The sequence below is a fragment of the Cnephaeus nilssonii genome (assembly GCF_951640355.1).
Source record: "Cnephaeus nilssonii genome assembly, chromosome: 2".
NCBI classification, from domain to species: domain Eukaryota; kingdom Metazoa; phylum Chordata; class Mammalia; order Chiroptera; family Vespertilionidae; genus Cnephaeus; species Cnephaeus nilssonii.
Window position 1 is genome coordinate 5,429,674 of NC_137073.1, and position 23,757 is coordinate 5,453,430.

At 44.8% G+C, this 23,757-nt stretch overlaps 1 protein-coding gene across 1 annotated transcript in view; it reads right to left on the bottom strand.

The window, feature by feature from the left end:
• The window catches only part of CDR2 (cerebellar degeneration related protein 2), a 37,917-nt gene extending 14,392 nt beyond the window's left edge, over positions 1 to 23,525 (bottom strand). Inside the window, exons 1-2 of the mRNA XM_079794001.1 lie at positions 23,227 to 23,525; positions 14,718 to 14,830 (exon numbers count right to left, since the gene is read on the bottom strand). Of these exons, the coding sequence (XP_079650127.1) occupies positions 14,718 to 14,830; positions 23,227 to 23,305 (192 nt within the window). The 5' untranslated portion in view covers positions 23,306 to 23,525. The remainder of the gene's footprint in view (positions 1 to 14,717; positions 14,831 to 23,226) is intronic.
• Positions 23,526 to 23,757: the final 232 nt, after the last annotated feature.

A 23,757-nucleotide genomic window follows, 5' to 3' on the forward strand; every position in this document is an offset into this window, starting at 1 on the left:
TGAGCTCTTAAAAGGATACCTTGAAAGGCCAGACTACTTTGTTCTTTTCTTTTACCCTTTTATTTTTTTAAGATTTGATTTCTATATTTTGTTTCGTTAATTCTCACCTGAGGATATTTCCCCCCCAATTGATCTTTTGGGAGAGTGGAAGAGAGAGGGAAAGAAAAAGAAACATCAGTGTGAGAGAAACACAATGATTGGCTGCCTCCTGCACCAGCCCTGACCAGGGCCAGGGCCTGGGCCGGGGAGCCTGCAACCAAGGTATGTGCCCTTAAACCAGAATCGAACTTGGAACCCTCTGGTCCGCAGGTCGACGCTCTATCCACTGAGCAAAACAGGCTATGGCTACCCTTTGTTGTTTTTAAAAATTCATTTGTTTTTCAATTTCAGTTTACTTTCAATATTATTTTATATTAGTTTCAGGTGTACAGCATAGTGGTTAAGACAATCATATACTTTACAAAGTGTTCCCCCAATATTTCCAGTACCCACCTGGCACCATACAGTTATCACAATATTATTAACTGTATTCCCTATGCTGTACTTTACATCCCCATGACTATTCTGCAACTACCAATTTGCACTTCTTATCCTTCACCTTCTTCACGCCAACCCCTCTTCCCCTCTGGCAACCATCAGTCTGTTCTTTGTATCTATGAGTCTGTTTCAGTTTTGTTTGTTCATTTATTTTGTTCTTTATTTTTTTAAATTTAATAAGTCCTTATTGTTCATATTATTACAATTGTTCCTCTTTTTCCCCCCCTTAGTTCCCCTCCACCCGGTTCCCACCCGCCCCCCCTCTGCCCTTACTTCTCCCCCACAACTGTCTTCATCCATAGGTATAAGATTTTTGTCCAGTCTCTTCCCACACCCTCACACCCCCTTCCCCCCGAGAATTGTCAGTCCAATCCCTTTCTATGCCCCTGATTCTATTATATTTAGTTTATTCTGTTCATCAGATTTTTTTATTCACTTGATTTTTAGATTCACTTGTTGATAGATATGTATTTGTTGTTCATAATTTTTATCTTTACCTTTTTCTTCTTCTCCCTCTTCTTAAAGAATACCTTTCACTATTTCATATAATACTGGTTTTGTGGTGATGAACTCCTTTAGCTTTTTCTTATCTGTGAAGCTCTTTATCTGACCTTCAATTCTGAATGATAACTTTGCTGGGTAGAGTAATCTTGGTTGTAGGTTCTTGCTATTCATCACTTTGAATATTTCTTGCTACTCCCATCTGGCCTGCAGTTTCTTTTGAGAAATCAGCTGACAGTCGTATAGGTGCTCCCTTGTAGGTAACTAACTGTTTTTCTCTTGCTGCTTTTAATATTCTCTGTCTTCTGTTCTTGGCATTTTAATTATGATGTGTCTTGGTGTGGTCCTCTTTGGATTCCTTTTGTTTGGGGTTCTGTGCACTTCCTGGACTTGTAAGTCTATTTCTTTCATCAGGTGGGGGAAGTTTTCAGTCATTATTTCTTCAAATAGGTTTTCAGTATCTTGCTCTCTCTCTTCTTCTGGCACCCCCATAATTCTGATGTTGGTATGCTTGAAGTAGTCCCAGAGGCTCCTTACACTATGTTCATATTTTTGGATTCGTTTTTCTTTTTGCTTTTCTGGTTGAGGGTTTTTTGCTTCTTTGTATTTCAAAACTTTGACTTGATTCTTGTGATCCTCTAGTCTGCTGTTAGATCTCAGTATAATATTTTTTATTTCAGTCAGTGTATGCTTAATTTCTAGTTGGTCCTTTTTCATATCCTCAAGGGTCTCGCTAAATTTATCGGCCTTTTCTAGAAAATTCTTGACAAACCTTATAACCATGGTTTTGAACTCTATATCCAGTCATTTGCTTTCCTCCATTTCTTTCATTTGTGATCTGTTTCTTTGTCTCCGCATTTTCGCTGCTTCCCTGAGTTGATAGAGTGGCTTTGTGTGCTAGGTGTCCTATAGGGCCCAGTGGCTCAGCATCCCCAGTTACCTGAGGTGGACACTCTTGGTGCACCCCTTTGTGGGCTGTATGCACAGTCTTGTTGTAGTTAAGCCTTGATTGTTGTTGGTATCACTGTGAGGAATTGACCTCCAGGCCAATTGGCTGTGAGGATCAGCTGTGCCTATGCTGGGAGAACTTCTGTGCTGGAGACACCCTTATGAGGCAAGACTTGCAAAAGCCTCTGTGCACAGTTTGGATGGGGCGGAGTTTCAGGGCGTAGCAGATAGCACTGTTTTCCCGTCAGCCCTGCCCTATGAGGCCCCTGTGTCTCAATGTCCCGTGGTAATCGCTGCAAGCACCTCTGAGAGAAAGCCGCCCTCGAGTTCCACCGCTGCCAGACAGTCCAGTTTCTCCCTGAATGAGTCTGGTTCCCAGAGTCTTGCCCGGAACTGGAGTTCAGTGCAGTTTCCCAACCACATACTCAGTTGCCCACCCTCTCTGCGCGTGTGCCTCGTTACCTCTGCCTTCCGCAGTTCCTCTGAGTCTCAGTGTGCTTTTCTCTTTCCTGACAGTCCAGTTTCACCCCATATGAGTCTGGGTCCCCAGAGTCTTGCCTGGAACTAGAGTTCAGCGCAGTTTGGAGCTTTTGTCTCCCTCCTGCTTGAGAAAGCCAGCCGTGCACTCAGTTGCTAGTCCTCTCCACGCGCGCTTTTCAGTACCTCTGCCTCCTGCAGCTCCTCTGAGTCTCAGTGTGCTTTTCTCTTTGCTTCTAGTTGTAGAATTTCCATTCAGCCAGCCTTCCTGTGGTTCTGGATGATGTCTGTTTTGTCTTTTAGTTGTAGTTTTGAAATTGTGCGAGGCAGCAGTTTAGGTGTTTACCTATGCTGCCATCTTGGTTTCTCCTATTTTGTTCTTTAGATTCCACATGTGAGATTATATGGCATTTGTCTCTCTCTGACTGGCTTATTTCACTTAGCATAATACCCTGTAGGCCCATCCATGCTGTCCCAAATAGTAAGATTTCATTCTTTTTTATAGGCCAGATTACTCTGAGTGGGAGGGACAACTCCTGTGGGGATAATGAAGGTTCCAAGAAGAGAAGCAACACAAATACAAGGCTGTGGAGGCTGCTTCTATGATTCTAGGCACTTGAAGAGAATCTGATTTTGTCTGAGGGTGTCAGATCTCATCTCCAAAGCTTCTTTCCTCTTTCTCATCAGGGGAAAAATTTGTTCTGAATTCTTGAAAAATTAGCTGCTCAGATTAACACTGAATGAAAAGTGACAAAGGCTAGAGGTGTCTCTGAAGTCAATCATTACTTTCAACAATTTAATCTTTTTACACTAAAAATGATGCCCAACGTAATATTGATCAATTTTTATAAGGATTGTTTGAAACCCTCTGACAGTCTTTGAAAGCCAACTTGTAGTTAGTTCTATTTAGAAATGCCCTTTGACAGTTTCCTAGTTGTCTGTTTCCATAACGAGTCACAGTTTGGGGAGTTTCATGTTAGTATTTTTCACCAGTCACCTAGTATTTGCACTATTTTTTTTTCCCCAGCTGTGACTCCAGATAGGATCCAAAGAGGAGTTTTACCATCTCTTCTCTGGGTTTTACAGAGACTTAATTTACCCTTCTGTGTTAGCCTCTTAAGGCACTGCCGTCAACCTTAAAAGAGCATAGTAAAGGGCGGCACTATTCTTTTTTTGTTGTTAATCCTCACACGAGGATGTTTTTCCTTTGAGTTTTTTATTTTTTAGAGAGTGGAAGAGAGATGGAGAGATAGAAACATCGATGTGAGAGAGGCACATTGACTGGTTGCCTCCTGCATGCACTCCGACCAGGGCCAGGGAACCTGCAACCACGGAAAGTGCCCTTGACCGGAACCGAGTCCAGGCCCCTTCAGTCCACCGGCCAAAGCTCAATCCACTCAGCCAAACCTGCTGAGGCTGCCCTATTCTTAATTCACCATGAGTAGTGTGTCAAGGACCATTTTTCTTAACTGTCTCATTTAAAATTTCTCTGGGTTGGTGGGATAAGAACTGACTCTGATTTTCGACTACATATTTTTCTAAATTTAAAAAATAATCATGTATTACTTTTCTAATTAAGAAAACTCCCAATAAACATTCTGAAAAGTTAGTTTAAAACTTGTACAAGTGATTCCATTCATGTAAAGATCAAAAACAGGCTAACCTAATCTAGGGTGTTAGAATGCTGGTTAGTGGACATGGTGACTGGAAGAGCTGATAAAATTCCCATTTCTTATCTGGGTGTTGGTTTCAGGGTATGTTTACTTTATAAAAATTCATTGAACTATATACTAAGGATTTGTGCTTTTTTTCCTGTATGTATCCTATCTAATAAAGAGGGAATATGCTAATTAACCCTCATACCATTGCAAAGATGGAGGCACCTACAGCCAATAACGAGGGAATATGCTAATTGCTGCCCCGCCTTCAAAGATGGCAGCACTCACAGCTACAAGATGGTGGTGCCCAGTCCCCTCAGCCCTGCCAGGGTGGCAGGAGCGCAGCTGCTCCGTGCGCCTGCCTCTGGAGTCCCCCAGTCCACTCAGCCCCCCAGCTGCCCAGGGCCGGCCCGAGGCACAGGTAACCAGGGCCGGCCGAGGCTTGCGCTGCCGGTGGTGGCAAAAGCAGAGGTGTGATGGGGTGTCGCCTTCCCCTGATCGCCAGGTCGCCTCCTGCCCCTGAGGGCTCCCAGACTGTGAGAGGGGGCAGGCCGGGCTGAGGGAGCCCCCCTCCAGTTCATGAATTTTCATGCACCGGGCCTCTAGTATTTCAATAAAATAATTTACTTAGAAAAAAACAACTGACATAAAATTTGAATTAAGAAAACAGCCCTTATAAAATTTAGGGGCTCCCAAAGGTTGCAGTGATAAGAGACACATAATACAAGGGCCATCTTTTAGCAGGGAATTAGGCTATAGGTATCTAATGGGTACCCTTTAGTAGGGCAATTTTTTTTTAATCCTTGCCTGAGAATATTTTTTCCATTGATATTTAGAGAGAGAGAGAGAAAGAGAGGGAGAAGGGGGAGAGAGAGAAACATTGATGTGAGAGAGACTCATCAACTGGTTGCCTCCCGCACGTGCCCCGACCGGGGCTGGGGCCTGAACCTGCACTGAGGAACCTTGACTGAAAATCGAACCCACAACCCTTTGTTTCTAGGGTTGACGCTGTAACCACTGAGACAAACTTGTCAGGGCTGCCTGGGTACTTTTACAAAAGCATCAGAACTTCCTGCAGACAGTTAGCCTGAGGGTCAATCCCACCCACTGATGTGCCAACAGCAATGAAGGCTCAATTACAACAGGAGAGCACACACAACCCATACAAGGGACACCCCTGGAGCACCAGACTCAGATGACCAGGAAGACTATGCCACTGGGCTCCAGAGGACACCTACTACATATGGTTACCCTACCAAGATGGGGAGATCTAGCAGATCAACCTATATAGAGAAACAAACACTAGAAGACAGCCAAAATTAGGAGATAAAGAAACATGGCCAAGTGAAAGAACAGGACAAAACTCCAGAAAAAGAATTAAATGAAATGGAGGCAAGAAATCTACCAGATACAGAGCTCAAAACTGGTTATAAGGATACTCAATGAACTTAGGGGAAGAATAGGTGAACTCAGTGATAGAAACCATAAAAAAGAACCAGTCAGAAATGAAGAATACAATATCTGAAACGAAGACTAAACTAGAAGGAATCAACAGATTAAATGAAGCAGAGAATCAAATCAGTAATTTGGAAGACAAGGTAGTAGAAAGCACAAAATCCTAACAGGAAGAAAGAAAAAAGAATTTAAAAAATATAAGGATACGAGAGGCCCGGTGCATGAAATTCATGCATGGTGAGTGAGTGAGTGAGTGTGTGTGTGTGTGTGTGTGTGTGTGTGTGTGTGTGTGTGTGTGTCTGTGTCCCTCAGCCTGGCCTGCACCTTCTCCAATCCGGGACTCCTTGGGGGATCGGGCCTAAACCAGCAGTCAGACATCCCTCTCACAATCCGGGACTGCTGGCTCCTAACCGCTTCTGCCTGCCAGCCAGATCGCCCCCAACTGCCCTCCCCTGCCAGCCCGATTGCCCCCAACTGCCCTCCCCTGCCGGCCTGATCTCGCCCCTAACTGCCCTTCCCTGCTGGCCTGATCTTGCCCCCAACTGCCCTCTCCTGCTAGCCTGTTCTTGCCCCCAACTGCCCTCCCCTGGAGGCCTGATGGCCCCCAACTGCCCTCCCCTGCCGGCCTGGTCGCCCCTAACTGCCCTTCCCTGTCGCCCTGATCTCGCCCCCAACTGCCCTCCCCTGCTAGCCTGTTCTTGCCCCCAACTGCCCTCCCCTGGAGGCCTGATGGCCCCCAACTGCCCTCCCCTGCTGGCCTGGTTGCCCCCAACTGCCCTCCCCTGGAGGCCTGGTCACCCCCAACTGCCCTCCCCTGCTGGCCTGATCTTGCCCCCAACTGCCCTCCCCTGCTAGCCTGTTCTTGCCCCGAACTGCCCTCCCCTGGAGGCTTGATCACCCCCAACTGCCCTCCCCTGCTGGCCTGATCTCACCCCCAACTGCTCTCCCCTGCTGGCCTGTTCTTGCCCCCAACTGCCCTCCTCTGCCAGCTTGGTCACCCCCAACTGCCCTCCCCTGGAGGCCTGGTTGCCCCCAACTGCCCTCCTCTGCAGGCCTGGTTGCCCCCAGCTGCCCTCTCCTACAGGTCTAGTCACCCCTAACTGCCCTCCCCTGCCGGCCTGATACCCCAACTGCCCTCCTCTGCCAGCTTGGTCCCCCACAACTGCCCTCCCCTGCTGACCTGGTTGCCTCCAACTGCCCTCCCCTGCCAGCTGGATTACCCTCAACTGCCCTCCCCTGCTGGCCTGTTCTCCCCCAACTGCCCTCCCCTGCCGGCCATCTCTGGTGACCATCTTGTGGTGGCCATCTTGTGATGACGTTGTGCGACACCACCTAGGCTTTTATTATATAGGATGCTCTAGCTGGTTTGGCTCAGTGGATAGAGTGTCGGTTTGCAGACTGAAGGGTCCCGGCTTTGATTCTGGTCAGGGCACATGCTCAGGTTGTGGGCTCCAACCCCAGTGGGGGGCGTGCAGAGAGGCAGCCAATCAATGATTCTCTCTCATTATTGATGCTTCTATCTCTCTCTCCCTCTCCCTTCCTCTCTGGAATCAATAAAAATATATTAAAAATATATATACATATATAAGGATAGTTTAAGGGACCTCTGGGACAACATCAAGTGTAACAACAGTCATATCATAGTGGTACCAGAAGGAAAAGAGAGCAAGGGATTGAGAATCTATATGAAGAAATGATGATGAAAAACTTTCCTAACTTGGTGAAGGAAATAGACACATATAAGTCCAGGAAGCACAGAGAGACCCACACCAAGACACATGATAATTAAAATACAAAAAGTTAAAGACAGAGAATCTTAAAAGTGGCAAGAGAAAAGCAGTTAGTTACCTACAAGGGAACTCCCATAAAACTGTCAGTTGATTTCTCAACAGAAACTTTGCAGGCCAGAATGGATTGGCACAAAATAGTCAAACTGATGCAAAGCATGATCCTACAGCCAAGATTACTCTACCCAGCAAGGCTACAATTTAGAATCAAAGGAGAGACAATGAGCCTCCCAGAACTGAAAAAACTAAAGTAGTTCATCATCATCCTGAGAAATGTTAAAGGGAGAAGAAGAAAGAAGGAGAAAGGAGAAAGAAGAAGAAGAAAAAATATAAACAGTAAAATGGCAATACATACCTATCAATAATTACTTTAAATGTAAATGGATTAAATGCTCCAATCAAAAGGCAGAGTGACTGAATGAATAAGAACACAAGACCCATACATATGTTGCCTATAAGAGACCAACTTCAGATAGATAAAAAGACACAGCTGGGGGGGCTGATTGGGCACGGATCAGGCCGGTTGGCTGCCGCAGTGCGCGGCATAGCCACTGGTTGTTTTGTCATTCCAGTCACTGGGCTTTTATATATATACTAGAGGCCCGGTGCACGAAATTCGTGCACGGAGGGGGGTTGTCCCTCAGCCCAGCCTGTACCCTCTCCAATCTGGGACCCCTCAAGGGATGTCTGACTGCCCGTTTAGGCCTGATCCCTGGGACTGCCTAAACGGGCAGTCGGACATCCCTCTCACAATCCAGGACTGCTGGCTCCCAACTGCTTGCCTGCCTGCCTTCCTGATTGCCCCTAACCGCTTCTGCCTGCCAGCCTGATCACCCCCTAACCACTCTGCTGCCAGCCTGTTTGCCCCCAACTTCCCTCCTCTGTCGGCCTGGTTACCCCTAACTGCCCTCTCCTGCAGGGTTGATCACCTCCAACTGCCCTCCCTTGCAGGCCTGGTCCTTCTCAACTGCCCTCTCCTGCTGGCCATCTTGTGGTGGCCATCTTGTGTCCACATGGGGGCAGGATCTTTGACCACATGGGGGCAGCTATATTGTGTGTTGCAGTGATGGTCAATCTGCATATTACTCTTTTATTAGATAGGATAGAGGCCTGGTACAGGAGTGGGGGCCAGCCGGTTTGCCCTGAAGGGTGTCCCTGATCAGGGTGGGGTTCCCTTGGGGCGTAGGGCGGCCTGAGCGAGGGGTCTGTGGTGGTTTGCAGGCGGGCCACGCCCCCTGGCAACACAAGTGGAGGCCCTGGTATCTGAAATTTATTTTCCTTCTACAATTGAAACTTTGTAGTCTGGAGCAGAGCCAAGCCTGGGGCTCCCTCCGAGGCCCGCAGCCATTTGTGTTGGGGTTATAATTGAAACTTTGTTGCCTTAAGCGGGTGGTCCCGGCCAGGGTGTGTGGAAAGCTTTGCTTCCCCTGTTGCCAGCGGCAACCCTGGCCTGCTCTCTCAAGCTCCATTCTGCCTCCATTTGTTTGAATTTGTTTACCTTCTATAATTGAAACTTTGTAGCTTGAGTGGAGGCTTAGGCCTGCAACGGCTGGCGGAAAGCTTGGCTTCCTCTATTACCTGGGAAACCTTGCTCTCTGTGGCTGTAGCCATCTTGGATTGGGGTTAATTTGCATACTCGCCCTGATTGGCTGGTGGGTGTGGCTTGTGGGTGTGTCAGAGGTATGGTCAATTTGCATATTTGTCTATTATTAGATAGGACTAGTGGCCCGGTGCACGAAATTCATGCACAAGGGGGGGGGTTCCTCTCAGCCCAGCCTGCACCCGCTACAATTGGGGACCCCTTGGTGGATGTCCAAATGCTGGTTTAGGCCTGGTCCTTGTGGGATCGGGCCTAAACCGGCGGTCGGACATCCCTCTTGCAATCTGGGACCGCTGGCTCCTAACTGCTCACCTGCCTGCCTGCCTGATCGCTGCTAACTGCCTCTGCCTGCCTGCCTGATTGCCCCTAACCCCTCTGCCTGCCTGATCACCCCTAACTGCTCTCCCCTGCCAGCCTGATCTTGCTCCCAATGACCCTCCCCTGCTGGCCTGATCGCCCCTAACAGTTTCTGCCTTGGCCCCCACCACCATGGCTTTGTCCAGAAGGAAGTTGGATGTCTGGTCGACCCGGTCTAATTAGCATATTACCCTTTTAGTAGTATAGATTATATAGGATAGGATTGCTTAAATGGGGGGGAAAAGCCTTTTTCATCAGGAGGAGATGCTCCTGGTAGACAAAAATACATAATCCCTATACCTGGACTGATAGCCAGCCATATGCACTATACTGCCAAACTGGTCATTAAAAAATTGAACTGCTTTCTTACACCTTACACCAAACAGCTGTTGCCCTTAAAACCCCTCCTCAGTCCCCATCTTAGGTTCTGCCTTTGCAGTTCACCCAGATTAGGTTCTGATTGGTCGGTTTCTATGCCAGTCAGTGTCTCCGGGCCTGATCAGAGAGGCGGGGCTGATCAGCAGCCCCAGTGGAGGCCGGAGAGAAAGAGAGGCGTGGCTGCTGGCCAGGCCCTGAGAGAAAGAGAGAGGCAAGGGCTGATCACAGCTGCCACAGAGGCTATGGATCAGACCCTGCTTCTCTCTCCAGGCCTCTCTTTGGGTCTGATCTGCAGCCTCCTCAGCAGTTAGTGCTGGGTCGTGGCACCCCACAGCAGAGGGCAGTCAGTGCTGGGTCGCCGGGTCGCCACGGCAACCCAGCACTGACTTCCGGTTGGTCGAGCCTTCGGTCGTTTTGGATGTTACGGACCCTGGGTTTTTATATATTAGGATAGATACTATAGACAGCCCTCGCCAGTTTTGTTCAGTGGTTAGAGCATTGGCCCTCTAACCATTGAGGGGTCGCAGGATCAATTACAGTCAAGGGCATGTATCTAAGTTGCAGGCTCAATACCTGGCCCTGGTCGGGCGTGTGCAGGAGGCAACCAATCAATGTATGTCTCTAACATTGATGTTTCTCTCTCTCTCTCTCTCTCTCTCTCTCTCTCTCCCTCCCTCCCTCCCTCCCTCCCTCCCTTCCAATCGCTACAAAATCAATGGAAAAAATATCCTCAGGTGAGGATTGAATAATAAATAAATAAAATAAAAATACTACAGACAATTATATGTCAGCATATTGGACAACCTGGAAGAAATGAATACATTTCTAGAAACATACAAACTTTCAAGATTAAATCAAGAAGAAACAGAAAATCTGAAGAGATTGATAACTAATGAAATCCAATCACTAATGAAAGCCCTAGACCAGATAGCTTTACAGATGAATTTTAACGAACATTCAAAAATTTACCTATTCTTCTCAAACAATTCAAAAAAATTCAAGAGGAGAGAAGGCTCCCAAGTTCATTTTATGAGGCCAACATTACCCTGATTCCAAAAGCAGACAAAGACATTACAAAAAAAGAGAAAATTATTATTTTATTGAAAAAAGAAAATTACACCTGATGAACAAGATGCTAAAATCCTCAACAGAATATTAGTAAATGAATTCATCAATACATTTAAAAAAACTCAAACACCATGATCACGTGGAATTTATTCCTGGGATCCAAAGTTGGTACAATATCCACAAATCAATTAATGTGATACACCACATAAACAAACTGAAGAATAAAAATTATATGATCATATCAATAGAAGCAGAAATAGCATTTAACAAAGTCCAGCATCCATTTATGATAAAAACTCTCAGTAAGTGGGAACAGAGGGAACATACCACAACATAATAAAGGCCATATACGACAAACTCATACCTAACATCATACTCAATGGGGAAAAGCTGGCCCCCACCCATGCACCAGGCCTCTATCCTATCTAATAAAAGAGTAATATACAGATTGACCATCACTCCAACACACAATATAGCTGCCCTCATATGGTCAAAGATCCTGCCCCCATGTGGACACAAGATGGCCACTACAAGATGGCCAGCAGGAGAGGGCAGTTGGGAGGCACCCGATCTGCAAGGGAGGGAAGTTGTGAGGAACCAGGCCTGCAAGGGAGGGCAGTTGAGAGGGACCAGGCTTGCAAGGGAGGGCAGTTGGAGGTGATCAACCCTGCAGGAGAGGGCAGTTAGGGGTGACCAGGCTGGCAGAGGAGGGAAGTTGGGGGCAAACAGGCTGGCAGGGGAGCAGTTAAGCATCAACCAGGCTGGCAGCGGAGTGGTTAGGGGGTGATCAGGCTGGCAGGCAGAAGCGGTTAGGGGCAATCAGGAAGGCAGGCAGGCAAGCAGTTGGGAGCCAGCAGTCCTGGATTGTGAGAGGGATGTCCGACTGCCCGTTTAGGCCCAATCCCACCAGGAGTCCCAGATTGGAGAGGGTACAGGCTGGGCTGAGGGACAACCCCCCGCCGTGCACGAATTTCGTGCACCGGGCTTCTAGTAAAAAATAAAAGAATTGAAAAAAACAAACATAAAAAATGGGCACAGTACCTGAATAGATATTTCTCTAAAGAGGACATACAAATGGCCAATAGACATATGAAAAGATGCTCAATGTCAAGAATCATCAGAGAAATGCAAATTAAAACCAAAATGAGATAGTACAACACATGTGTCAGAATGGCTATCATCAATAAATCAAAAACGACAAGCATTGGGGAAAATGTGAAGGAAGTGATCCCTCATACACTGTGATGGGAATGCAGATTGGTACAGCCACTATGAAGAATAAATTTGAAGTTTCCCCAAAAAAATTAAAACCAGAATTACCATATGACCCACTAATTTGACTTCTGGGTACTTACCTGAAGAAATCCAAAACACTAGTTTAAAAAGATATATGCATCTCTATGTTCACTGCAGCATTATTTACAACAGTTAAGATATGGAAACAACCTAAGTGTCCACTGATAGACAAATGGTTAAAGAACATATGGTACATATATGCAATGGAATATTACTTGGCCATAAAAAAGAATGAAATTTTACCATATGCAACAACATGGATGGATAAGGAGGATATTATGCTATTTGAAATAAGTCAGACAAATAAAGACAAATACTGAATGGTTTCTGTTATATGTAGAATTAAAAAAAACAAAACAAATAAAGGAAAACAAAAATAGACTGATAGAAACAGGCACCAAAGGGAAGGTTGCCAGAGGGGAGCAGGAGCGGGGAATGAGTGAAAAAGATGAGGGGATTAAGAAGTACTAATTGGTACTTACAAAATAGTCACGGGGTTGTAAAGTACAGCATAGGGAATATAATTAATGATATTATAATAACTATGTATGGTGCCAAGTGGATACTAGACATATTGGAAAATGACTTCATAAGTTATATAAATATACAATCACTATGCTATACACTTGAAATTAATATAACATTGCATGTCAATTATAATTGAAATAAATTTTTTTTAAGAAAAAGAAAAGAGATTCATGAAATGTTTTTGGAAGTACTACAGGCTTACTTATTTATTTTATTTTTTATTAATCCTCACCCAAGGATATTTTTCCATAGATTTTTGGAGAGTGTGGAAGAGAGAGGGAGAGACAGAGAGAGACACATCGATTGGTTGCCTCCTGCATGTGCCCCAACCAGGGCTGGAGGTAGAGTTCCTACAGGCTAAATTTATTTGAGTAGCTTGTACATATATTTAATTTTATACTTATTTAATCATTAAGGTCTGAACTGGATACTTCATTTTCATTATACTTTGCAACATCTCATGGAAGACTTTAGGTGATGGAGTGTTATTTGTAGATTTGGAGAATCTCAAAGATCTTTGGATTTTTTTCAGAATGCCAACCTTCTATCTTAACTGTTTAATCATTCTCAACAGCACAGAAAACAAAGTTAGAAAGACAAGTTACTTGGGTTATAAAGCAATAGTGTTTGTTATCTCCTACAGGAACAAATAAGCATCATTATCTCAATTATGAAAATATTTGCACTTTTTTTTCCATCTATACTTGGGAAATCTGCAAAAATACCAGTAATAGTATTCAGTTATAGTTATTTATAGGCATTTTCATAAAAAACATCAATCCAATGTATTAAGCTATGCAAAAGCCAAATACGAGTAAATATATATCACAGTGTTGTTTATACACTAGGACCTCTAAGTGAAATCTTCCAATGAGCTGAAAAACAAAGTCTATGAACCAAAGTAAGAATGAGTTCCTTAACTACACATGACATCTAGCTAGTTAATAGTTTAAAAACACCTCATTTTCCTGCATTTTTAGATTTCTGCAAAACTCTGTAAGTAATTAATTTCATGTATGGCATGTTCCATGCTCTTTAAATGATGAATGTGCTAAAAATGGTAGCTGGTGATTTCAATATCATTATAATATGTATCTTCCTAGAATTATAAAAGTGTACTTTAGTCACATCACTGGCTATATTCACAAATCCTGATGAAGAAGATTATTATATGCACCTTAATTATGGCTACTATGTAAAATTAAGGATATTGAGATTATAAATTTGCCTCACTTTTGATGATAGGTTTATTTGTATTCAGAAACTGAAATTTGTGGCCCTGGCTTGTATGATTCAGTTGGCTGGAGTGTCATCCTGTACACTGAAAGGTTGTGGGTTTGATTCCCGGTCAGAGGACATACTTACGTTGCGGGTTTGATCCCTAGCTGGGTGTGTACAGAAGATGATTGATGGATATTTCTCTCACATTGATGTCTGTCTCTCTCTCCCTCCCTCCCTCTTTCTTTCCTTCCCTCTTCCTTCCTCTCTTGATTGCTTTGAAGTCAAGGACTTCAAATTCTTGTGTAATTCTAATTCTTTCAATTTCCAGCATTTTAATTATATGGTTCAGTATAAAATCGGAGCTCAGTAAGTTCTTAACACTGTTCTAAGATCTTTTATGTTTTTGCATGTAGACACAAGCTAGTTCTACTGTTACTTTAACATCTGGGGTGGGGATGGGAGTGGGGGGCAAAAGGGAAGGGCAGACCCAACCAAGAAGGCTCCACAGTGTGAGTTTTCTCTTTTAAGCTGGGTGGTGGGTGCATAAGTGTTCATTATATTATTTATTTTCTCATACCTCTTTGCAGAATTCATATTTTTTTAAAAAGTGATACTAAGTATAATATCCATAGCTTTATTTTGCTTCACATAGTGGCAAATACTGGACCATTTACTTCAATATACTTCACCAAAGGTGCAGAGAGAACTCTTTCATCACTCAGACTATAGTGTTGGGAAAGCCTAAAAGTAGAAATCTACCTCTCTGCCCTCTGATGGTTCTTCTTCTCAAAGAAGTCTGTGTTAGAAATTAAACATTGCTTTTAATTGCAAGTGTCATTTTAGAAGAATGATTGGTGTAACAGCAGCAACATATCACGCCTCCAAGTGTTACTCTGAGTAAATTACCTCAATTTCCTGTAACTGCTCCTGATTGGTTGTGTACATCTGCTGAAGAGAATCCTCCAACTCTGTGTTCCGATCCAGTAATGTCTTCCCAAGCTCAGCAGCAAGTTGGAGATCTAGCATGACAAGTGAATAATGCAAATGATTTCACTTCAACATTTTATATAACCCAGGCCATGAAATAAAAATGAACCAACCTGACCCAACATAGCAAATTTACGTCTAATCCCGGTAGAAGGTGGAATGGCCCAGAAAGAAAACTGAGTCCTTCTTAAGATCCAGTTGAACTGGGGCCCTCTACTTGTACCATGCTCTTATGTACTCCTACTTTTAAGATGTGAAGAAGACTGATCTACTTTATGGAGATATACTCATTAGTCTAGAAGTGATCAATCAGCATTATGACTTCTAAAATCGTAATTATTTGCTAATGGACTGGATTTATTCATATCCTATATACCTACTTTTTTGGACAGAGCCTCAACCAAAATATAGGCAGATATTTAAATAGTCTCCACCCTGGCTGGCCTGCTCAGTGGTTAGAGCATGGGCCTGCGCACCGGAATTGACTGGGTTCAATTCCTGGTCAAGGGCATGTACCTGGGTTGCAGGTTCAATATTCGTCCCCAGTTGGGGTGTGTGCAGGAGGCAACCAATCAATGCGTCTCTCTCACATACATGTTTCTCTCTCCTCTCCTCCCTCCCTCCCACTCTTTCTAAAAACCAATGGAAAAAATATCCTCATTCCTCAGGTGAGGATCCAAACAAACAAATAGTCTCTAAAGTTCCTATGAAATCTGACTGCTGTAAATGTGCACTGTATTATTGCAACTGTCAAAGCAGTTTGTTGTTACAGATCCTGGCCTCCAAATGGGATAAAAATTAAGTAAACAAAAAGAAGAAAAGGGAAAATACAGCAGTAATATGAACACTGCCCAAGGTCTTTCTTCCATTTTTTCTACTTCTCTTCATGTCCTTCTCCAAGATGAGCAAACCAGACAAGCAGCACAGCGATTGTGAGGTAATTACATGTCAGTTGTTCTTACAGTACTTTGATTTAGCACAGAACCATATTTCTATTTTGAACCTCATTTTTCGACATGCTTCTTAGGTATATATGCACGTAAGACAGGATTTATTTGTATTATACACAATCCCAGAAAAATTAAATGATACCCAAAGGACACTTGTTCTAACATAGGTAACTGAAGTAACTATCTGCATAAACTTCATAGAGAGACCCTTTAATATAGTGGGAATGAACTCAACTGAGTAGGAAGGTCTGACACCCAGTGCTGACTATCATTTACCAGATAAATACGTTCAAGATGGGCCTTTAAAGGTCCCTTCACTTAGTCTTCTTGTCTAAAGACAATATGACTGTGAAATAAAATGAAATAATACAGAAGGAAGTACTTTATGAACTAAGCTGCAATACAAAAGCAAATAGTACCAGTAGTACTAGTATTGACTCACAAATAACTGTTTATTGCTGGGCATCACACTAAGCTTTAGTTACTGAACGGTTAATACAATGAAGTTCCTGCTTTTCTAGATTAACGAATGAAGCAAGATAACAAGTAGATAAACTTGCAAACTGTGATAAACACTCTTCATTCATACATGCATGCACACATTCAATAATACCAGTGAGGAACAGAGTGAGGAAGTAACATGGAGTCACGACAGTCAAGCTACTGTATTACTGCAATCAGGCCAAGGCTTGAGAAACAATACTATTCTTGTTTTAACTAGCCTGGGAACTTAAAACTTCCAAACTTCCAGTCCTGTCAATGCTTGGATATACATCAAACCTCCAGGTAATGATGTGATTACCCCTGAAGGACTAGGGAAACAATGTTCACTTATCCAGACCACCGGTTATCCAATCCAGAGGCTAAGGATTTATTTTTTACTATAAGAACTCTTAGTTTTTCATTTGTCTTCGGAGCATTCTGGGTCTTGCCTTGTGTTTCTGGTTTGCAAACTCTAAGACATTTGAATAAATCTTTATCATTTATTTCTAGCAATGCCTCTACACTCTTTCAGTTGGTCTGACACCAGATACCATTCTGGACACAGGGGATATAAGGGTGAACTTAGCTAAAAAATTTCCTGCCTTCATGAGCTTATATTCTACTAGTGGCCTGGTGCACGGAATTTGTGCACATTAAAAGGGAATTAATTAGAGGAAATATTTTAATATTGCATTTGCCCTTTCTCTATAATAGAAATGTCAGAGGTGAAAAGAAATTAGTAAAATGTATATGAAAATCTTCCTCCTGTCAGAGTCTGGGGTGCGCCGAGGGACCCAGAGTCAAGTCCTCGCCCACCCGCGCATGCCTTGAAATCGCACGAGACCCAGACCTAGCTGGCCCCACCCCCGTCAAGCCCTGCCAGGCAGGGGCGCAGCCTCAGGTCCCCTGGCCTGGCCCAGCGTGCCACGCAGCCTCAGTTCCCTGCTGATTGCTCCTTAAGGCTCGTTACGGGAACTCGGCCTCCGCTGTGGGCACAGCCATCTTGTGTTATGGAAACACTCCGCCCTGTGCGTGCTGCCATCTTTGTTGCGGCGCGATGGTCAATTTGCATATTCCCTCTGTATTAGATTAGATTGGGAGAAAGAGAATGACAAAATATATATCAGCAGGAAGTGCTACTCAAGAGAAAAAATAAAGCAAGGAAGAGGAATAGGAAGAGTATGAATGTAGGAGGTTGAAATTTAATGTGACAAGAGTGACAGAATTAAGATATGAAGAAACAGAATAACTGACCCATGTCGATCTATCTAGGTGGCCAACATTCCAGGCAGAGGCAAAACAAGTAACAAGACTCTGGCAAGAAGCATCACTAGAGTTAATAAGGAGGTCAATGAGGTTGGAGCAAAGTGTGTGTAAGGGACAAAAGCGGGGGAGCAAATGACAAGTGGATACTGCAATCATCTGGGTCATAGATGATGGTGGCTTGGCTAGGGTGGCAGAGATGGGGATGGAGAGAAGGGGCAGGATTCTAGATATGTTTTGAAAGTAGAGCTAAAAGGATGTGTTAACCCAACTGGATGTGGTGGGTGAGAGAAGAAAAAAAAAAAAGGATTTGGTGATAACAAAGGATCTACTTTAGAAAGGAAGGTCACAAGGAAAGACACCCTCAGGACACGTTTTAGCTAAAGCTTGAAGGATGAGGACCTCACCAGTAAAAGCCAGACAGGCATTGCAACACAAGAGAACGTGGCATGTCCTCGATAAAATGCCAGTGTGAAAGCAGCACGAGGGAAAGAGTGGTAGGAGATGAAGTTGGAGAAATAGGCAGGGATCGGATCATACAAGATTTTATGGGCCATGGTAAAGTTTGACTTTTGTTCTAAGTATTCTTAGTTAATGTCACGAGTATGTTTATTATGAAAAGGTATTTGTTACAAAAACAGGGACCTGTACTACATGATTTTAAAACTTAACTTGTAGAGATTGACAAATAAGGTTTACATCTATTCATTACCACCAATATTAAAACTCAACCTAGAATAAGTGGTAACAAAAAAGCAATACATTTTGTCACCTGGTACTGTTCATTCTAGTGCAGAACTAGTGTTCTGCTTGGGTGATTTTCTCTCATTGGGAAATAAAGCAGCAAAATCGACCATTCACCACTCCAGCTAACAGCAAACATTTTACATTTAAAATAAATTAGTGTACTGTTGGTAGACAGGTGTTAAAATAAATTCTCTCATGATTTAAATATTAACAATGCCTATTAATGTACTAAGTACTTCAAATAACAACTCTATGAAATAACATCTTATATTCACAAGACATAGAACCTTTATGAAAAGCTCAAATCATGTAAGAGACATCCATCTTTGTATCTTTTCAAGGTATTTAGGCCAGTTTTTCAGATGAGACAACTTTAAGCACAAAGATACTAACGGACCTGATTAAATCTACAGGAGTCACAGGCAAAACAAAACTTCTATCACCAGGTTCTAACTCTCTCATCACCATTCTCCACTTCATTATCCATATCTACACAGTTTTCAGATGACTGACAGTGTGTCCACACACTTCTTCAAGGTAGAGTGCAAACTTTCCTACTCAGGTACTTAAGCTTTTCACTTGTTTTCACAGATGGCAATGAGAAACTAGAGTTGAGCTACCTAGCTCCTATTACCTGCTCCGTCAAAGAAAGTACGGACAACCTCAGGCAAGCTAATATATTGTTTTCACTAAGTGAAAACGGAACGATGCAAGGCTAAAGCTGTTCCAGAAAGAATTACTGTGTACCTAGGGTATGTAATGTGTATACACAGTGCCACATAGAAGTCTCCACACTGTATTGAAGACAAAGTCTCTCCTGGCCTGTTTTGTAGTGGTAATTCCTTACTAGGAAGGACTAGAGACTCATCAAAGATGCTCTTAACTGGCAGTCAAAATCCGAATCAAGACTAACTTTAGACCACCCTCACCTACTTCCATTCCGTTATGAAACCACCTAAGCTCTTAACACACAGCCAGGAGCAGCGCTCCTCCTGCTGCTGCAGAAAGGGATGCCAAGTACAGCCCTCTGCCAGTCAACAGTAACCAGAAAAGAACTTGTCCTATCCCAGCCCTTCTTTCCCGTTAAACAAAGCCCAACCGGGCTCAGTAACTTCAAGACTCAGCCTCCTACATATTTCCTAGGCTGTTTAGGATAGAATCCTGGCAAGACAAGTATCAACTACAAGAAAGGGCCTGTGAAGTGACACTGCAAAGAGGATATTACTTCATCTGTTAGTTTAAGGACAAGGGTCTTCTTTTGGCCCTTAAAAAAAGTTCATTTCCTGTCATCTAGCATACGGCTTCCATAACCAAAAGGAGCCAAAAGCTGGCAGTAAGCCCAAGTAGGTTTTCTAAATAATTAGTGGCGCAAATGGGAGAGTATTCAATGTTCTTTACTATTGTTTTAATTAAGGAACAAAAGAAGAGGAAAGAAAACAGTTTTGAAGCCCGTATGCACCTGCTCATCTCTTTTCCAATAGGATTTTCATTAGGCGGTTCTTTTCTAAATGCTGAACTGGCCTCGGCAGCACTGAAAATACCACAGGTTTGCTGCAGGCTGGAGAGCTACAACCTAGCAACGCTTCGTGTTTAATATGCTCTCACTAATCAGCCTTTGCAGGCGATAATAATCCATTTCAATAATCCATTACACTGTTAGCTTTAAACAGATACTCCACTCAGCCCTATATGCCTTAGGAAGAAAAAAATTAGCTCTAGCAGCCAGAGTGTATTTTTAAAAGTACCTTTCTTCCAGAAATCAGAAACCTTTAAATTCCCCTGCTTTTATATTTGTCTTATTTTCCTCATTTTCAAAATCATATGATGATAACGTATTAGCTGTGGTCTACAGCAGTAATTCAATAATATTAAGGCTGAAAGCTTTTCCTATTCCAAAGTTAAATGCGTCATTTGGTGATGCTTCTGTGTACCTCCTGTTGCCAACGTTACTATAATTGGGAAGCAAAAAATTTGAATATAAACATCAAGAAAAACGATGATGTCAGTTTTAATGACCCTCCAAACAGTGATTCAGCAAATTACACACCAGGAAAATGTACCCATCTTGAAAAGAAGTAGGAATCTTAGGATTCCTTAAAACTAAGATTTCATTTGCTGATCCATGCCATAGAAACCTGAATCCTTATTCTAAGCTTACACAGCTCACCAAACAACAATATAACAGCAGCTGGTCTGAAGGCAAAGCGGGTCTCTGAAGTCTTTCCACCTTGCTCTCAGGGGCACGTTTCAAATAGAAGGCTCCTGCTGTCCCAGAAAGGATCAGCCGCACAGAGATCATTGTCAGTATTCTTTCTGTGCCAACTCAGCCCTCTGACAAAAGACAATCTCTTCATCAAAGTGTTTTGTAAAAGCAAAGGGTTTTCTCCTTTGCCTCACACAGCTTTACATGTTTCTATAAAGGTATGAAGAGTAGACCAGAGCCTTCCGAAGTTAGATTTTTCCCCCAGCAATTTTAATTTAAAAAAGAATGCCCCAGCAAAATGATACAAAAATTCAATCTATTTAAATAATGCGTCCATTGCTAAAGGGAAAAAACGTGTAGTTCTGACTTTGAGAACAGGATCTTAAAAAGTTGTTTTAGTAGCTCTCTCCAAACAAGGCTCACTCAATCAAGTTAATACAGGCAGACCTTTAAGATAATGTGGGTTTGATTCTAGACCACGGTAATGAAGCGAGTATCACAATAAAGTGATTCATACTCTTTCTGCTGGTGGAGGGTCTTGCCTTCCATTGTAAAAAATGCACCACCACCCTGACTGGTTTGCTCAGTGGTGACAGCTCAGCCCTCTGATCAAAGGGTCGCCGTTTCAATTCCTAGTCAAGGGCACGTGCCTCAGTTGCAGGTTCAATCTCTAACCCGATAGGGCATGTTTGGGAGGCAACCAATCTATATGTCTCTGTCTCTTTCTCTTCCCCTCCACTCTCTCTAAAAATCAATGGAAAAAATATCCTCACTCCTTGGGTGAGGATTAAAAAAAAAAAAAAAAAAGCAAAACCAGTGTAATGCAATAAAGTGAAGTGCGATAAAACAAGTCTGCCAGTAGTGAGGATGTTAACAAATGAACAGATGTCGCACTTGATAAAATCCCACTACATTTACTTACCAATCTGTTTAGCAGGACAGATCTGCTGTGCCTGCAGCCTTCATTCTTTTACAGGCCATATTCACAAGGTATGATTGTCGGAATTGCACATCCATTCCTACCCCACACACTTGGTTATGACATACAGGGTCATGTCAAAGTCCACTATGATAATGGATGTAAAAGTCCTTGGAGAAGCACAGAACAAATTCCAAATGCAAACTGGCATTAAGGAGATTCAGACCTGTGTTCTCTGGGCTTCATTAATTTCACACCTGATGACTTCCTTCTGATCAGAGGTTAAGGAGTTCTACATGTAACCCCAACAAGTTGCATTTGCTTCTCAAGTAGATTGAAATATTACAAATGGCTGTTCCTAACAACCTCCTACAGAAGAAAGGGCAGTAAGGTACCTGACAGAAGAGAGCCATGAAAACAGTAATCCTGAATGAGTGTCTCAGATCAGCCCAACAAATATTAAAATTGAGCTTCTATTATGTGCTAAGTATTATGCTAGATTCAAAACAAAACGTGCCGGTTCCCGCCTCCCCTCCACCCCCCAGCCTGTACAGATCTATGCTTCTTAAATGCAGGGAAGAAAAATATTTAGCTTTGATTATACAAGCTGCGTAGTTTATTAGAAGGAAATCTTGCAATTGCACGTTGGTTGTCACATTAATCCTAGAGAAAGTATCAAACTAGGCCATCAATCCTTATGGGGAATTCTGAAAACAGGTTTGTTAAAATGTAAGACACATTTATCTTGTGGGCATAGAGACTATGATGGTGAATACTGCACTGCAGCCGTTAAATAGCTCCTACTATGTAAACAAGCATAATGGAAAACTTTGATTTAAGTGACTGTCCACAGCATACTGATTTAAGAAATCACCTTCCCCCAAAGGTGCTTGTTTTATTTTCCTTTTCTAAGTGTGAGTCGTTCTACCCCCCCCCCCCCCCCCCAATTCAATGGTTAACATGACCAAACATCATGGTCATTTAATATTCACTAAATGAAATGCTAATTTTCAGTGCAAGTTAAAGCTAAACAAGTGGCATTTACACAGAACTGCAGAAAAGGAAGATGCCTGGAGAAAATCCCGAGGATTATTCGGTACAGAGGTTAGGAAAGTTTGCTATGGGGTTTGGAGGGGAACCGGCTCCCCAATAACAGTTTCTTCTACCTCCATCGTTGTTGGGACTAAGTGACACCTGTGTTACGGGCCAGTCAGTGCCTGGCACACAGAAAGGTTCTCCAATCGCAAGTTCCTGCCGTGAACATGCAAAAGCGGGGGGCCTTCTCCACGCCCAAGGCCGGCCCAAGGTTTTCTCTGGGGTCACACTCGGCAAGAATCCCAGGCAAGCCCGTTCCTGACCAACAAGCTGGGCTCAGGGCGAGGGGAGAGGCGGAGGGCGCGCCGCCTTCGCCGTCTCAGGGCGCCGGTGAACGCGCACCGCAGCCCCACAGCCCGCAGCGCGGGGGGCCGTGCGCGGCGGGGGCCGAGCCGGCCGGGGGGAGCGGGTCCAGCGCTGGCGGCCTCCCCCGGCCGCGGGCAGTCTCTGGGCCGCCGCGGCCCTCGCCGTCCTCACCTGGAAAACGGGGTTGAGCCGAAAAGCTCCCGCCCACGGTTACTGTGCGGCTGCCCCGAGCGCACAGGTCCGGTCACGGCGCCGCCGCCGCCGCGCTGCCCCAGGGGCCCGGCCGGGAGGGCGACCGGCGGGCCGGCCCAGGACTGCGCAGCCTCCGCCGAGGGACGGGCAGGTGCGGCCGGTCCCCACGTCCGGTGAGCGCCGGCCCGCCCCGCGCCCGGCGTCCCTGGGCCGCAAGCAGCAGCTACTTTGTAAAGCGCCGCGGCCGGAGCCCCCGCCCCCCCGCCTCACCTTGCTGGAGGTCCTGGTGGTCGTACCACGGCTCGTCCTCCTTCGTCTCGAACCCCTCCACCAGGTTTCCCGCCAGCATCTCTGCCGGCTCTCCCCGGGGCAGCGGCCCTCGCCGCCGTCCCGCCTCCGCCGCTGCCCCGGGCGCTGCGCCGGCCCCTCCGCCCTCAGCCAGAGCCGCCCTCGGGCGGGACGCGCGGCCGCCGGTTCGCCCCGCGTCGCCCAACGGCCCCAACGGCCGGCACCCGGCGCGAGCGCGCCAGCCGCTGCCCCGACCCAGCCCGTCCGGCCGAAGCCGGGCCCAACGTGGCACTGGGGCAGAGCCTCCCCACCCGGCGATTCAAACCCCCGGCGGCGCCTCGGCCAATGGCGAGCGGGCCACTGGCCGAGCGGCAGCTACGTCGTCCAACCGCTTCTCACCGCAGACCCGCGGCTCGCCCGCAAGCGGCCAATAGGATCTCCGGAGGAAACAAAGAAGGCGGGGAAAAGCGAGGAGGTGCGGCCTGAGGGCCCGCCCTCTCCCCGCTTAGGCTC